The 17,343-nt window shown below is 37.4% G+C and overlaps 1 protein-coding gene across 6 annotated transcripts in view; it reads right to left on the bottom strand.

The window, feature by feature from the left end:
* The window catches only part of LOC106871492 (SUN domain-containing ossification factor), a 121,308-nt gene that overhangs the window by 9,258 nt on the left and 94,707 nt on the right, over positions 1-17,343 (bottom strand). For all 6 annotated transcript variants that reach the window (XM_089359137.1, XM_089359141.1, XM_089359138.1 and 3 more), the window contains 9 exons: positions 15,575-15,682; positions 12,729-12,890; positions 9,714-9,775; positions 9,109-9,159; positions 8,283-8,441; positions 6,989-7,073; positions 5,127-5,224; positions 3,375-4,641; positions 1,238-1,349 (listed from right to left, as the gene is read on the bottom strand). In XM_089359137.1, the coding sequence (XP_089215263.1) occupies positions 1,238-1,349; positions 3,375-4,641; positions 5,127-5,224; positions 6,989-7,073; positions 8,283-8,441; positions 9,109-9,159; positions 9,714-9,775; positions 12,729-12,890; positions 15,575-15,682 (2,104 nt within the window). The remainder of the gene's footprint in view (positions 1-1,237; positions 1,350-3,374; positions 4,642-5,126; positions 5,225-6,988; positions 7,074-8,282; positions 8,442-9,108; positions 9,160-9,713; positions 9,776-12,728; positions 12,891-15,574; positions 15,683-17,343) is intronic.

Raw genomic sequence — 17,343 nt, 5'->3', positions numbered from 1 at the left:
TATGTCTTATTGAATAGATGAAATATTGAGTGTTCAATATAAAGGATTAAATATATAAAGGCGAATACGTATTTTCTATACCTTGTGGTATTTCATCATGGCCGGTATGACAGACTTTAACAGACTGTAATAGGTTGGTTGGTTTTCTGTCTTTTATACCAATTCCTTTGGACAGCAGCAGTATGTGTTTGGCTATTTTTAGAATTGATGTCAAATTTATTTTTAGAAATGATGACATTTGAGAAATTGTTTTGTGTTTGGGTTGTAGGGATAAGATTTTTAAACCCCAGTAGGTGTTTGGGTGTTCTTAGAAATAATGCCAAATTTATTTTTAGAAATGACATTTGAGAAATTGTTTTGTGTTTGGGTTGTAGGGATAAGATTTTTAAACCCCAGTAGGTGTTTGGTTATTCTTAGAAATGATGCCAAATCTATTTTTAGAAATGATGATATTTGAGAGATTTTTTGTATATATAGTGGAGGCGCAATGGCCCAGTGGTTAGGGCAGCAGACTTGCGGTTTTGATTCCTAGACCGGGCGTTGTGTTTTTTGAGCGAAAACACCTAAAGCTTCATGAGGCTCCAGCAGGGGGTGGTGGCAAGCCCTGTTTGTATTCTTCCACCACAACTCTCACTCTTTTTTCCTGTTTCTGTTGTACCTGTATTTCAAAGGGCCAGTCTTGTCACACTGTGTCATGCTGAATCCCAACCCCTCAAGAACTACGTTAAGTGTACACATGTCTGTGGAGTGCTCAGCCACTTGCATGTTATTTCATGAGCAGGCTGTTCCGTTGATCGTATCAACTGGAACCCTCATCGTTGTAACCGATGGATATTGTGCACGATATATATGCACACACACACATATATTTGTATGTGTAAGTACATGCATGTGTATTTAAACCTTTATCTAGACATCACATGATGATTCTAAGAGAGCATCACCATCATACTAACAAGGTTGCTTGTTTCCAGTCTTCCATGTAAAACATGTCCTGCTACAGGAAAATATTATTTGGCTTAGAAACAAATGAGAGTAGGTTACAGAAAGGGCATCTGGCTGTAGAAAAATGTTTTAACAAATTCTGCCTGACCCATGCAAGCATGGAACAGCAGATGTTAAATGATGATGATGATGACTGGAATTATTCAATAATTAACAATCAAACAAATTATTTAATGGATAATCAATGATGATGTTTCAAAAAAAAAAAACAGAATCTGAAAATGGTACTAACCGTTTCCTGAGTCTTTTTTGTTACATTTCCAAGACGTGCCACTGTTTTGTTTAGAAAATGCATCATTTCTTCTGACTGTTTGCGATATCGTTGACTCAACTCATCCAGAAATCTGCCAGAGAAAAAAGTTTACAGTTTAATAAAAAGTCAGAGTATTTCACTTCTAACCAAAAAGTTTATCTGACAGTCCTTAATGCTACCAATGTTCAGCAACTGACTGTTCTTTACCACCAAATAAATTCCCCAAAATCTTGGTCACAGTCACAGGAATGGCTTTGTGGTTAAGAAGCTCACTTTGCAATGACGTGGCTTTGGGTGCAGTCTCACTGCATGGCACCTTAGGCAAGTGTTTCTCTACAGTAGCCCTGAGCTGACCAAAGCCTTATGAGTGAAGGTAGTAGATGTAAAGTGTCTGGAAACCAGTTGCATATATACACATACATTGTGTGTGTGTGTGTACCCCACACATCTTAACAGCTACTGTTGATTTGTTTACATCGCCATAACTTAGTGGTTCAGCAAAGAAACCGATAGAATAAGTACCAGACTTAAAAAAAAGTACTGGGGTCGATTTCTTCAACTCAATCAGTGGGTCTCAACCAGGGTCCAATATGGCCCCAGAGAGTCCATATAAGATTTTTGGGGGTCCATGCAACAAAATAGTAAATGGGGCATCTACAATAGTATTTTAAGGGCCCCTAAAAAAGTTTTTTTTCCTTCAGAGGTATGTATTGCAAGAAACAGCTCAGTTCCTTTATCTAACATTTTACATAGTTCAACCTACACAAGTGAATGTGTAAAAAAGAAAAAAAATCATTGAATGGTTATGGGGGGTCCACCAAAAATAAAATAAAATAATCAAAGGGGTTCATGAATAAAAAAAATAGTTGATAACCCCTGAACTAAATCATTTCAACGTGGTGCCCTAGCATGGCCACAGGCCAATGACTGAAACAAGTCTAAGATAGAAGATTTACTGAATATGTAAAGTCAGCCTTTTATGCCTTAGAATGACAACATTTTAAAAAATGGCAATTTTTGGTATTTCCTGCAATTTCATTAATTTCTTACAAATTCACTTTTTAACCACCAATATTCATAAATTACTAAGGCAGAGAGCTGGCAGAAACGTTAGCAGGCCAGGCAAAATGCTTAGTGGTATCTTGTCTGTCTTTACGTTCTGAGTTCAAATTCCACTGAGGTTGACTTTGCTTTTCCTCCTTTTGTGGGGTCGATAAATTAAGTACCAGTTGCGTACTGGGGTCGATGTAATCAACTTAATCCCTTTGTCTGTCCCCTCTGTTTAGCCCCCCCCCCCATGGGCAATAAAGAAATGAATATTCATAAATTACCTCAGACAATTCATTAACAAACTAATGAAGAAGCCTCTATGTGGTTGCTTGGCCTGCTAGAAATACCTAGGTCTATCACAACTCTGAGGACTCATAAGGCCAAAGGTTAAATGTGGTTTCCATAGCATATCAGTGACTGATATTACAATGCTTTTCCCACTGATCGGGACACTGGTCCATCTCAGCATTAACTTCCCAGCTATTGCTGGAACTCATTTACAGCTGAGTGAACTGGGGCAATGTGAAATGGTAGAACACCTGTCATATTTACAGAAGGTGTGGGTTGCATTTTACGGCGAGACTGACTTTTTCTATCCAAGGGGTTTTTTAAACCAATATTTGCACTCTTATTTAAAGTTTTATTTGCTTTGAGATCCATTTGAAAGAAAAGAATTATTTCACGTTCTCTTGAAATTTCTAAATTCTTTTGTTGCGAAATAAAATATTTTGCTCAAGAACACAATACACTGCCTATCCTGGAATTGAAACCATAATCTTACAATAATGAGTGCAATACCCTAACAACTAGGCCCTGCACCTTTGACTGTTAGAAACAGTAACCAAAGTTCTGGTTCAAACCATACCTTTTTGTCTTAAAAATCTACGATAGCTATAGCAGACCATAGTACACGTCTGAAAATAAAATAAAGACAAGATGGTTATGGGTGGAATGTCTTTGATTACATACACCTGTTCAATTGGGGCTGACTTGTGCCTAAACAGCAACAACAAGGAATGAATTCAGATTGAAGAAATGAAAACCTTATGGTTAATAACAAACTTACCTACTGCTGAGAGAGACATTAAGTTCCAGTGCTTTGATGCGGTTATTCAGCCTCATTATAGCGGATTCTCTTTTACCAGCTGGTGGCAGACCAACACGAACTAATGTGTATAAAGGTCGACCTTTACTATCTACCTTAGGGTCAGTAATATTCACAGCCTTCACCACTTTGTCTTCGGCTGTCATTGATGAAATAGATATGGATGAAGACTCTGGGACTACAGCTTTGGAAGGAGATTCAGAGACTCTTGTGGGTACAATATTTGCCCCAGTTGGCTCCATTTCCTCCCCACTTTTAGGCAGGCTTGCAGTGGTGATGATGTTACTCTCAGTTTCCTTCAGCTTAGCTTTGTCGTCAGACTTGATACCCAGAGTTACGTCTTGTTTATCTAATAAGGTGGCAGTAGATTCTGATTTTGCAAATAAAAGATCGGAAGGGGACAAATGGGAATCGTAATGCTCGGATGTGACCCCATTTAGCTCAACTTGTTTTACAGATGTGGAACTTGGTTCGATATAAAGTGTAGTGGCTGGAGTCCGGAAATCAACAGGTTCTCCACCGGAAGATGCCATTTTGGATGAAGCCGTCTTCTGCTCCGTAGAAGGTATATCACTGACAAAAGAACTGGTTTCATTCACCTCCTCCTTTGGTAAACTCGAGACAGATTCAAACTCAGAATGTTCAGCCTTTGAAATTACTTGTGCTACAACAGAACTCTCTGAAGATTTCTGATCTGTCAGTATAGTTTTTTCACTTTCTAAAGCCGTGTGCACTTCAGAGCTAGGATAGAGACTTGCTGTTGGTTCTGAAACTGTTAAATTTGCAGTTTTGGTTGAATGTGACGAACTTGTTTCAGTTTCTAGTGTAACAATGTTTTGGTCAGATTTACTATCTGCTGAATGCAAAATACTTTTAGTGAATAAATCAGTGTCAGACGTATGAGCTGCAGACGGCTCCTCGACAATTTTACTTATGAGAGGAACTTTCCACGAAATGGAATCTTTTTTGGATGATGTAGCAATGGCAGATACTCTCTTCAAAAACTGACATTTTAAAGACCGAGAGCTAGAATACTTAGTACTAGTTTTCTTCAAAGGGCATATAAGACAGCAAGTGATGTAACTGCTTAAAACAGCAGGATGATGTTGTTCTTCACTTTCAATAAGCTGTACCATTGGTTCATTTGAAGCTGTGTCAGATATTGGAACCTGTTCATCATCATTTAATATAGTGACTAGCTTTTCACTGGGAGACTGGACAGGGCTTTCTGGAAAGAGAAAAAATAATAATAAAAAAAGAAGTTTCGTAAGTCAGAAATTCAAATAGCATGCATGGCTGTGTGGCTAAAGAGCTTGCTTTGCAACCATGTGGTATCAGGTTCAATCCTATTGGCAGCAACTTGGGCAAGCGTCTTCTACTTTAGCTCCAGGCTGACCAATGTCTTGTGAGTGAATCTGGTAGATGGAAACTGTGTGGAAGCCCATCACAAGTGTGTGTGTGTGTGTCTTTGTGGTTGTCCCCCTGTCACTGCTTGACACCTGGTGTTGATTTGTTTATGTCCCCATAACTTAGCAGTTTCACAAAAGAGATCAATAGAATAAATCTGACTTTAAAAAAAATTCTGGGGTTGATTTGTTCCAACATGGCCATAGTCCAATGACTTGAAACAAGTAAAAGATAAAAGGTAAAATAAAAAAAAAAAATTCCAAACGTCTCTCAATTGTTACAGTGAAAAGTAGAAATAATTCTTACCTGGTACTTGACTGACAGAACCTTCAGGCATCGAAGGCTGTATCTGTTCACTTGCTGCAGAAGGCTCAATTGCTTTGGTTGTTGTACTAGCGTTAACCCTGCAAAATATAAAACAGTATGAATAATATTTTCTCATGTGAATTGGGAGAGAGTTACATTAATTTATACTGCAACTTGACACTAACATATGTTCAGAAAAACTGAAATCACAAATTGATTTTAATTTGTAATTTTAGAATTTAAACAGAATTACTCACAGGCAGTCTCATTTATGATATCTTAATTTTGATTACAAATTTCAATGTTGCTAAGGCAGTCAGCTGGCAGAACCATTAAGAACGTCAGAAAAATTGCTTAATGGTATTTCTTCTAGCTCTTTTATATGTTCTGAGTTCAAATGCTGCTGAGGTCAACTTTGCTTTCCATCTCATTCAGGGTCAATAAAACAAAGTACCAGTCAAGTACTGTGGTTGATGCAATCAACTTGCCCCCATTCCCTCAAGTAAACTTGCTGGTTTTGAATCCTGCAACACACCTGCATCCCATTCAGAAGGAATGTTCTTATCTTGGTCACTTAGATATAGAAACAGGGTAATCAACCTTATGACTCCTAGGGTTCAAGAAAAATAATAAAATAAAAGAATTATAATATAATACTTTGTAAATTAATTATATGGTCACTAAATCAATGGTTTATCGCCTTCTTTTCTCACTTGATATCACAAGCTGTTGTTGGCACTCCGTCGCTTACGATGTCGAGGGTTCCAGTTGATCTGATCAACGGAACAGCCTGCACGTGAAATTAACGTGCAAGTGGTTGAGCACTCCACAGACACGTGTACCCTTAACGTAGTTCTCGGGGAGATTCAGCGTGACACAGTGTGACAAGGCTGACCCTTTGAATTACAGGCATAACAGAAACAGGAAGTAAGAGTGAGAGAAAGTTGTGGTGAAAGAGTACAGCAGGGTTCGCCACCATCCCCTGCCGGAGCCTCGTGGAGCTTTAGGTGTTTTTGCACAATAAACATTCACAACGCCCGGTCTGGGAATCAAAACCGCGATCCTATGACCGCGAGTCCGCTGTCCTAACCACTGGGCCATTGCGCCTCCACTATATCACAAGTATAAAGGTAAGAAATACATGGAATAGAAGCAATAAAGAACTTCACTAGATTCAATATTAAATACTGGGTAAAACTTAGGAATCAGCTTTAAAATATGTGTTTAATATTATATTTTATGGAGCAGGCATGGCTGTGTGGTTAAGAAGCTTTTTCATCACAACCACTTGGTTTCAAGTTCATTCTCATCTTGGGCAAGTGTTTTCTACTATAGTTCCAGACTGGTTAATACCTTGTTAGTAAATTTGGTAGATGGAAACCTGTCATATAAATATATGTATGTGTGTGTACTGTCTCTACACTCTCTGAGTGGTTGGCGTTAGGAAGGGCATCCAGCTGTAGAAACATTGCCAAATTCAGATTGGAGCCTGGTGTTGCCATCCGGTTTCACCAGTCCTCAGTCAAATCGTCCAACCCATGCTAGCATGGAAAGCGGACGTTAAACGGTGACGTTGATGGTGTGTGTGTGTGTGTGTGTGTGTGTTCCCACCCCACTGCCACCACTCGACAACTGGCATCGGATCGTTTACACCACCATTACTTAGCAGTTTAATGAAAGAAATCGATAGAATAAGTACCAAACTTAAAAAAATAAGTACTGCTCGACTGAACCCTTCAAGACAGTGCCCTAGCATGGCCGCAGTCTATGACTGAAACAAGTAAAGGATAAAAAGTATTTAAAAAAATTGCAAAATCAAATTCAAAAGAAATGAGAAATTGGTGACTTGTCAAAGGACTGACCTTACTTGTGGTACACACGGCAGCTGTGTGCTATTGGTGGAGGTGGTGTTGGTGGCGTTCTTTTGGGTACCGTTTAAACAATTTTCTGTAAATACAGAAGATACTTGCCTGAATGAAACTGCTTCAAAAGACAAAAATATAGTTGATTCTCCTAACCAATAATTCCTTTTATTTTCATGTAGTTGTCGAAAAGAAAATGCTATGACTTCTACAATACCAGGACAAGACTGAATATTCACTGTCAACAGTGCAGTTCAGTTGAATGCTTTTGCTTCCCCCCCCCCCTTCTCTTTCAATCCTTTAGCACTCAAATCTGACCCAAATATTCTACTTGTTCCATGTTCAAACTGGCCAGATCTGGCCTCTCAAACATACCCTACAATGTCATTCTAAAAATAAACAATCACATCTTTGAAATCTCCAAGCTACAAGATAATGCATGGTTAATTCAAAACAATGTGAATAAAAATAGCATTTCATTTGACAGAAAAATCTGAATACTAAAGGGTTAAAGAACATTTTTTTATGGCTCTATCAGTGGAGGAAGGGCAGTACATGAGACCATTTTTTAAAGGGGTTTTCAAGATTTGTGGAAGAGAAGGGAAAGAAACCATGACTCATGGATTGCTGTGATAAGCAGCAACACATTGAGATATACTCAGAATCAAGGACTTGGTCTCAAAGCTTGGAACAGGGCAGGTTCAGCTGAAGTAATCAAGGAGTACAGAGAAGAAGTACATGTGGAGAGGACAGAACAGTAGTTAACTGAAATTGAAAGACTACTAGAGTACAAAACTGAAAATTATGAAAGCTCAATATTTCAGTAAATATATATGAAGGAGTGCTGAAAAGTTCCTGGCTTTAAGGGTATTGTGAAATTCCTGTTGGAGACCCAACCCACCGAGTTTTTTTACAGCCAGGAACTTTTCGGCACCCTGCATGTGTGTGTGTGCATATGAGGGAGTGCTGAAAAGTTCCTGGCTTTAAGGGTGTTGCGAAAGGCCTGGCTGGAGGCCTAACTTCTGAGTTCTTTTACAGGGCTTAGAAAAACTGGAGGACTGCTGCAGCAATAAGTGTGTGGATCTGAGAGGGGAATATGTTGAATAAGATAATAATCAACTGATCCTCCTGTATTTTCTTTTAACCAGAGCCAGGAACTTTTCAGCACCCCTTTGAAAGGGAAAAGAATTCCACTCTGATACAAAGCAATAAACATTGCAGGTTTGTTTTAGAACGGCAGTAAGATGGAAGAAGGATTCTGACATGGAATAAATGTGACAAAGGAATTAATTACCTTGACATGGAATAGTGACATTAGGAGTCTTGATCTTCTGAGATGTTGCGTTGGATTTATTTTCTTCAGGATGACCAGTGTGACTGCCGTCTGCATTCTCTTTAGTAGCCTGTTCATTGCCGGTTGTCAGTACATGCTTCACCAACCTTAAAACTGTGTCTGGAGACAGACAAAGGAAAAGACAGTGTGAGGTGGTGTGGGCATGTGTTGAGAAGGGATGAAGGGCATGTTCTGAGGAGGGCGATTGTGTCTGAGGTAAATAGAGCGTGAAAGTGAGGTAGACCGAGGAAAAAGTGGAGGAGGAGATTGGGAGGGTTGGTTTGAAAAAGAAGGATGCCCAAAACTGGGTAAAGTTGCTATGGCATTGAGGTAGATCCAGCCATCCTCGTTACCGGGGACAAAACACTGGATGATGATGATGATGAAATTTGGCATTCTATTATAACACACACACACACAGAGTTATTAAATATAAGTTAAATACTCTGGAAGTGGAAGCCAGAAATGGAAGAAATCAAGTATGCATATGCATTTATGTTTATGACGATTAATCTGTACGAACATGCAAACATGTCTATGCATTTTGCATCTTTTGATTATTTATTAGAAAGAATAGGAGAAGAAATTTCCATTGCTCAACCTAGCACAGCAGATTATCAAAGGAGGGGGAGAGAAAGAGGGATGGTGTTGAGAGAGTAGGAGAGAGAGAAAATGGAATGAGTAGGTGGAGAGAGAAATTGGAAAGGGTAGGTGGAGAGAGAGAGAGAGAGAGAGAGAGAGAGAGAGAGAGAGAGAGAAATGACTGAATGAGGTAAAGCATCCACACCTTTGGCACTAGCAAATAAATTTACTGGAGGTTCATCTTGTACATCATCATCTGAAATATAAAAGGTGAATTAGAATCCATTAACAAAAGAACAAGTTCAATATATTGCAACATGATAACAACAACATTTCTGTAAATGCAAACAACTGCACATAAACGTACACACACACACAATTGTTTTGACGCAATCATTTCTATAGACTTTTTATCTAAACATTTCACTGAGAGGATTGGAAATTCAATAGAGTTTTTAGTGAATGTAATAAATGTTTTTATAGCTATAGAAAAACTCGTACTGCTTCTTTCAAAATCCAAATATATTTACAACAGAATCTGACAAGCTCAAAGGACCATCCTTTCCTCTTGACTAAAACAAATTTTAAAAGAAATACTGTAAATGGCAAATAATATGCACTTTTTTTCAAAAATTATGTAGCAAAAATCACCCCAGGTCCTATATGTGAACTTAGGCTTATATTACAAGCTTTAATGCATCAAAACCTTTTCCCTGAATATATACTACAGAAATTGGGGTGCATCTAATATGCCTGTGCATTGTTTATGCCATCAAATACAGTAAATAAAAATAGTTTAATTAGCCTTACCGAGATCGTCATGCTGGTTAACATCACTTTCCATATCTTCTTCAATAGTGAAACCAAAAACCCTGAAAAATACCATAAATAAAAAATAAAATGAAACAAAGAAATGTTAAACAATAAATCATCATCATCATTTAATGTCCCCTTTCCAACACTTGCAGGGGTAAGTTTTCTGTGGCCCTTCTTGTTGCCAACCTTCACCCATTTCCAAGCAAAGCAATATTTCCCCATAGTTGGACATGTTTTTCACAGAAGATTGGAAACAAACCACCTCACTTGTATGACAATGATGCTCATTTACATCTATCACATGATTTCTAGATAAGAGCAAGTGAGCATGCACACAAAATGGGCTTCTTTTAGTTTCTGTGTACCAAATACATTCACAAGACTTTGGTTGGGTCTCTAGTAGAAACCACTTATTCAAGGTACCACACAGTGAGACTGAACCCAAGACGATATGATTGGGAAGTAAGTTTCTCAAACACACAGCATTTAAGTTCACCTATTTCATGTTTGAAAATTGAAACATTCAGTTGTAAAAAAACAATTTGTACACATTAATGCTGTACAAGATAATTTAAGCAACAAAAGCTTTTATACTTTGTAATGGCACATAAAAACTTGTATACATCAAAAGCCTTTTTAAATTGTGTCATAAACATTTAATTGCCAATGTCTTAAAAAAAAAAAATTCCCATTAATTCTTATTGTTCAAATGAACATAAACAGTATTTATAGAAAGAGTCACCAATTTAACAGCTTTCAGTAAAATTAGCCAGATTAATCAAATAGTCCATATAACTGGTGTTTGTAAGGAAATCAGGTAAAATTTAATATCCAGGTTAACTGTTTAGTTCCCAATCTCAACCATTTTCAAGCACATCTATGAACAAGAGCATTCTAGTACCCTCTTATTACCATCAACATTTTAAAAAAATTTATTTATAAAATGATTGGTAAATAAACTTTGCCCTTTTCCTTCTCCATGAGGTAGTGATAGCTATTCCAAAAGTCCACCAACCAACTATCACAACCTGTCTTGCGAGTGTAATAGTTTATTTACTAATCCTTTAGTAAAAAGTATTGACTGTCAATAATACGAATGTACCACATTCTTAATTTGATTATACTAGTATTTCTTACAGGAGGAAGGAGAGGCTATGAAGACTGAAAAGCAGGGAACAATTTGTCATGTTTAATAAAGTACGATGGCTTTAAACCATTTTTAACATGTCCAACACAATGATAAATAATACAGATTTCTATGGATGCAAATTATTTTGTCTGTTCATTAATATAGGGAGAAGGAGCAAAAAGTTAGCTATCTATTTACTTTTTTTAGTTGTTGGTATATTCAGCAGTTTCAAAACTACTGGAAATGCCATCTCTTTAGGGATGTGTAGGACTTGATTACTTATGTGGTCCTTTACTCATTCAATATGGTAGAATGTGATTTGAAGAAGATTTGGCTGTTATTTCTAACAGGTTGAGTAATCATATAGCAATTCTCTATTGCAGAAATAACTTCATCACTATCATCCTCCTTTAACATCCATTTTTCCATGCTTGCATGAGTCAGATGGAATTTTTTGAAGCAAATTTTCTATGGCTCGATGTCTTCCCAGTCACCAACCCTCATCTGTTTCCAAACAAAGTAATGTTTCTCCATGGCCAGACATGTTTTTCATGGAAGACTGGAAACACGACAAATTGTTCCCTGCTTTTCAGTCTTTGTAGCCTTTCCTTCCTCCTGTAAGAAATACTAGTATAATCAAATTAAGAATGTGGTACATTTGTATTATTGACAGTCAATACTTTTTACTAAAGGATTAGTAAATAAACTATTACATTCGCAAGACAGGTTGTGATAGTTGGCTGGTGGACTTTTGGAATAGCTATCACTACCTCATGGAGAAGGGAAAGGGCAAGGAGTTGGATGATTGTTTATTTACCAATTGCTTTATAAATAAATAAATAAAATGTTGATGGTAATAAGAGGGTTCTAGAATGCTTTTGTTCATAGATGTGCTTGAAAATGGTTGAGATTGGGGACTAAACAATTAACCTGGACATTAAATTTTACCTGATTTCCTTACAGACATCAGTTATATGACTACTTGATTGTATGACAGCCAAACTCATTTACCACCATCACATGATGCCAAAACAATTCCTACATAAATGCTAATTTGAAGATACAAGATCATTAGGATATGCAAGGTGCAAAAGCTTTTTAAGATATCCTCATCACCATTTAACACCCACTTTCCATGCTGATATGGGTTGGACAGTTTGACAAGAGCTGGCCAGCTGGAGAACTGCACCAGGCTCCAATTGTCTATTTTGGAATGGTTTCGACAGTTGGATGTCCTTCCTTATGCCAACCACTTTAGTACTGGGTGCTTTCAACATGGCACCAGCACCAGTGCTATTTCATGGTACTAGCATGGGTGCTTGATATGTGGAACTGAGAAGTGATCCTGCATCATCATCATCATCATCATCATCATTTAATGTCTGTTTTCCATGCTGGCATGGATTGGACGGTTTCACTGAGGTCTGGAGAGCCAGTGGCTGCACCAGGTTCCAACCTGATCTGGCGATGTTTCTACAGCTGGATGCCCTTCCTAACGCCAACCACTTTGAGAATGTAGTGGGTGCTTTTTATGTGCCACCGACACAGGAGCCAGTCAGGGGGCACTGGCATCGGCCACGTTCAGATGGTGCATTTTACATGCTACTGGCATGGGAGCCAGTCAGGCAGACCTGGCATTGACTATGTTTGAATGGTGCTTTTTACATGCCACCAGCATGGGAGTGTATGAAAGAAAGACCATCCAGCCATAAAACACTAACCTCAAATAAGTCTTCATCCAACCCATGCTAGTATGGAAAAATAGATGTTAAAACAAATGAATGAAGTTGATACTGAAAACTCTTGAAGGCAGTGACTGAGCAAGGCCAATCCAATGACTGAAACAAGTAAGAGAATCAAAGAATAAACTTGGAACTTACCGGAAAAGAGTGAGAGGACAAAAATGCTCCTCGCCATAGTGATCAAGTATGTCTACCTTGACAAATTTGGAATAATTTTCCTCCGTTATTTGATACTTATGAATTGTTCGTTCTTCAGTTGATTCAAATGTACCTAATAGCTGCCACTCTTTAATGGGGTATCTGAAAGTATAAACCAAAATAAATTCGATATCAGTTTACAATTCAACATTAACTAAGTTGCTTTATTACTAAACAGTGTTCTAGTTTAAAATAAAGCTATCACAAACAGCATAGATAATTATTTTGTTTGCTTTTTATAGTTTTTATTTTTTTGCCTATTTTAACATGGAACTACTTGGTGCTAGTTCTAAATCTGAATATTTACAAGAATATTTGGAAAAATAAAAGAGCTTCACAGTCAAAAACCTTTATTAATAAATATCACAACATAAAGCTGAGTAACCAAGACAGATAAAATTACATACTTAGCTGAAGAAGACAACCTAATTCCAAAGGAAAGATTTGAATACCTGACTAACATTTTTGCTTATCATTTAATTTGAGAAATACAAGTAGTACCCATTCTCTCTGCAGAGGCCACCTAAGTTTCATAATATTGATTTCAAATTTTGGCACAAGGCCAGTGCGTTCAGAGGAGGGGATAGTTTGATTACATCAACCTCAGTACTCAACTGGTACTTATTTTATTGATCCTTAAAAGATGAAGGGCAAAGTTGACCTCGGTCGAATTTGAGCTCAGAATGTAAAGAGAGACAAAATGCCACCAAACATTTTGCCTGGAGTTGCTAATGATTCTGCCAAGTTGCTGCTTTTAAGCTTTGTAATATTGATGTACATATATATATATATATATATATATATATATATATATATATATAAATATATATGTATGTGTGCATGTGTGTATTGTGTATATGTGTGTCTTTGAACCAGCCAATAGTTGTAAATGAGCATAACTGTCTTACAAATAAGGTTGTTCATTTTCAATCTTCCGTGAAAACACGTTCAGCCATGAGGAAATATTACCTTACTTGAAAACAAGTCGACAACGGGAAATGACATTCAGTCACTTTAGCAGTATTTTCTATACATTATTAAATCACTAAAGTGGAATCTGGCAATAGCTAATGACCAGAAGCAGTTGCTGTTTGTTGTTACTGTTAGTTAGCCATAAGTCAGCTCTGATTAAATAGGCCTATCACTGAAATGCATTCCAGCCATGACCATTCTACTTTGGGGGGAAATTTATATCTAAGACTACATCATCTAGCCTGTCCTATGTTTTTAAGGGGGGTTCTTCTCAAGACAGTAGGAAGTAATTTGAAGGAGATTTGGTTGCTGCATTTGGTTGATAACAGTTATTATAGCCAAAAGTACTCTAAGGAGGTGCTCAAATCTAGGTATTTCAGACTTAAAGATTCTACACCCATCCAAATCACCAAGGTGAGGGATCATTTATGTGGTCATTCAACTAACTAAAAATAACAACCAAATCTCCTTCAAATCACAACCTACTCATTATCATCATCATTTAACGTCTGTTGTCCATGCTGGCATGGGTTGGAAGGTTTGACCAGGCTGGCACGCTGGAAGGCTGCACCAGACTCCAGGTTGACTTGGCATGGTTTTCTATGGCTGAATGCCCTTCCTTACACCAACCACTTTGAAAGTGTAATGGGTGCTTTTACATGCCACCAGCACAGATGCCATTTGCAGGAAAAAAAAAAAAAAGACACACGGGATCATGTAGTTCTAGCTAAACCATGGCTGAATAAAATACAAGATGATCAGAACTAGGATGTTTTTAATCAAAGATTTGCTGGTTCAGGACTGACCTGAGTCTAAACAACGAGTTGGCCATTCAATAAACAACTGAAAGAGGAACAGATTTTATCCACTATGTAGGTATGAATGTTAAAGTCTTCTTCTCAAATAAAGAAACATTCTTATAGCACCACAAATTCTGCGAGATCTTTATAATCATCATCATCGTTTAATGTCCACTTTCCATGCTAGCATGGGTTGGACAAAAATTTTCATAAGACCCCTTAGTGCAGGCCCTGGGTGATATTGAACCCTGCCCAGGATGTTATTGGTGTCTACATATGCCTTTACCCACAAGACCACCGAGACAACAACAGACCACTGAGTAAAAATGAACTTGAGAAGTACACCCGACATTACCAGCATCATTAAAGGCTTCAAAACTAAAGTAGTGGGCACATAGAAAGGAAAAAAGTACTTGAAATACCACTGTTGAAATATGGTACATACAGAAACCCCTTTGTTTAGAACAGAACTTATAACTTCCTGAACTTCTCCAATCCCTTTATCCCAAAATACAGACCAACAGGAAAGATATTTACTATTATAATTATAGTTGATCTTTAACAGTGGCACAATATTTAATTTTGAGGAGGGGATATTATAGTCAATTAGATCAATCCTAATATTTGATTGATGTCCTGTGAGATAAAAGGCAAAGCAATGCTGACTGTAGTGAGGTTTGAATTCGGAAATTAAAGAGCTGTAATGAAATACCAAAATGCATTCTAACCAATACTTTTATGGATTCTGCCAACCTCCTCCTCCTCCTCCTACTCCTATTACAACTACTAGTGTGCGTGATTAAGAGTGTATGTCAGTGAGTGTATCCATATATGTATCAATGAGTATAAAGTACATTATCAAGTATGTATATGTCAACGAGAGAGAGAGAGAGAAAGAGAGAGAGAGAGAGAGAGAGAGAGAGAGAGAAAGAGAGAGAGAGAGAGTGCATATTGTTCCAAAATGATGAGTGCGTGCGTATTGTTCCAAAATGATAACCAAGCTCGAATACCTACCTATCACTAACTGAGATTCGGAAGGTCTTTGGACGGGATGAAAACAATTCTAGACTGGCTGTTTCAATATTCTTTATTTGTATGGATTCACATAACTCAACAATGAACCTGGAAAGACAACAAAAAATACATTACTGTTATTAAATATCACAATTTTTAAATGTCGAATCCCTCTCAGTTCACTCATGCTCTTCCTTTTTAAGAGCATTAACATTGTAACCTGTATTGACTGAACTATTGGATGTTGTTGCACATCACTCATTACAATAGGCTTCCAGTTCTTCTTTGATTGCACACTTCGTTTCCATCGGGGCCTGAATTGTTTAATTAAATTACCTTCTCATTATTGTAGAGGCCTTCAATATGGTCTTTTCTGGTATCTTGGATACCACTCAGCAGCTGTATAGGTCTCCCTGATGTCTATGAACCTTGCAAGCTTTTGCTTTCAGTATTCTGCAATCCTGTCGTTCACTCTGCTCCATTTTCAAATGACCTCATTTCAGATAAGCTCTTGCAATGATCTTCCTAGCCAAATGATGTTCTTCCCTTTTTGAAGTAGTCCACACCTTACTTGCATATAACAACACAGATAGGATGGAGCCACCAAAGAGACAGGTACATAATGTCTTGTCTAGTTTTGTTTTAATTACAACTTATATCAAAGTGAATACCTGTCATCCTACTTACATTCCAGCAAGATTCCAGCACCCATGTCTTGGTGCATATTCACCGTGTACCCCATTATACATCTAACAAATCATACCCAACCTATTTGACTCTAGCTTTTGTAGATCTGCATTAAAATAGTCCTATTTCATTACCATGTATCATCACACATGCTTCATACACTTTACTCTCTGCAGTGTGAGAGAAACCATTTGTAGTTCACAAAAAAATAATGAGCTTCCTGAACATCATTTGGCCCTTTCAAATAAATCATTCTTTCTAATATTAGTACAAGGCTAGCAATTTTGAGGGAAGGGGCAACCCAATTACTTGACTGGTACTTTATTTTATTGACCCTGGGAGGCAGGATTTGAACTTTCAAATGTAACATGCCAGAAGAACTGCTGTTATTTTGTCCAATGACACACTAAGGATTCAACTAGTTGGCCACCTTATTTTAAAAAAAAGACAAAACAAACAACAACAACAAACAAACACTGTATTGTATAAGATTGAAAGTTGAGTAAGTCAATAGAGTGTCAGTTTTCTGGTTGAAATGAACTTGCATCCTGCCACTGGTACTGGGTAGTATTTTAGGTAAAAAAACATAAATGTAGATAAGTACCATGTGTAAGTACACTTTATTATTGTAAAGCAGAAGGATTGTATATTTGACAAGTGTTTTGCTGTTAATCTTCCATTGAAATTTTGAGAAAGCAATTGTAGATCATATGGTCTAGGTTGCCACAAATATGGATATTATCTCACTGTTTGTCAAAAGAGTTCATCCTTTAATGTGTATCATCATCATCATTATAATGTCCACTTTTCCATACTTGTATGGGTTGGACAGAATTTGTTGAGATGGATTTTCTGCAACTGGATACACTTCCTGTTGCTAACCTGCATCTGTTTCCAAGTAAGTTAATATTTCCTCATAATCAGACATGCTTTCATGGAAGGTTAGAAATGAAGGACACCATTTGCATGGTGATGACACTTGTTTACAACTATCACACAAAGTCTAGGCAAGGAGACTGTAAAACACACACATACACACAACAGGCTTCTTACAGTTTCCATTTAACAGATCCACTCACAGG

The sequence above is a fragment of the Octopus bimaculoides genome, chromosome 1 (assembly GCF_046866305.1).
Source record: "Octopus bimaculoides isolate indiv1 chromosome 1, ASM4686630v1, whole genome shotgun sequence".
NCBI lineage: Eukaryota > Metazoa > Mollusca > Cephalopoda > Octopoda > Octopodidae > Octopus > Octopus bimaculoides.
Note: the sequence above shows the minus strand (reverse complement) of the source record. Positions and strands in the feature narration are given on the sequence as shown.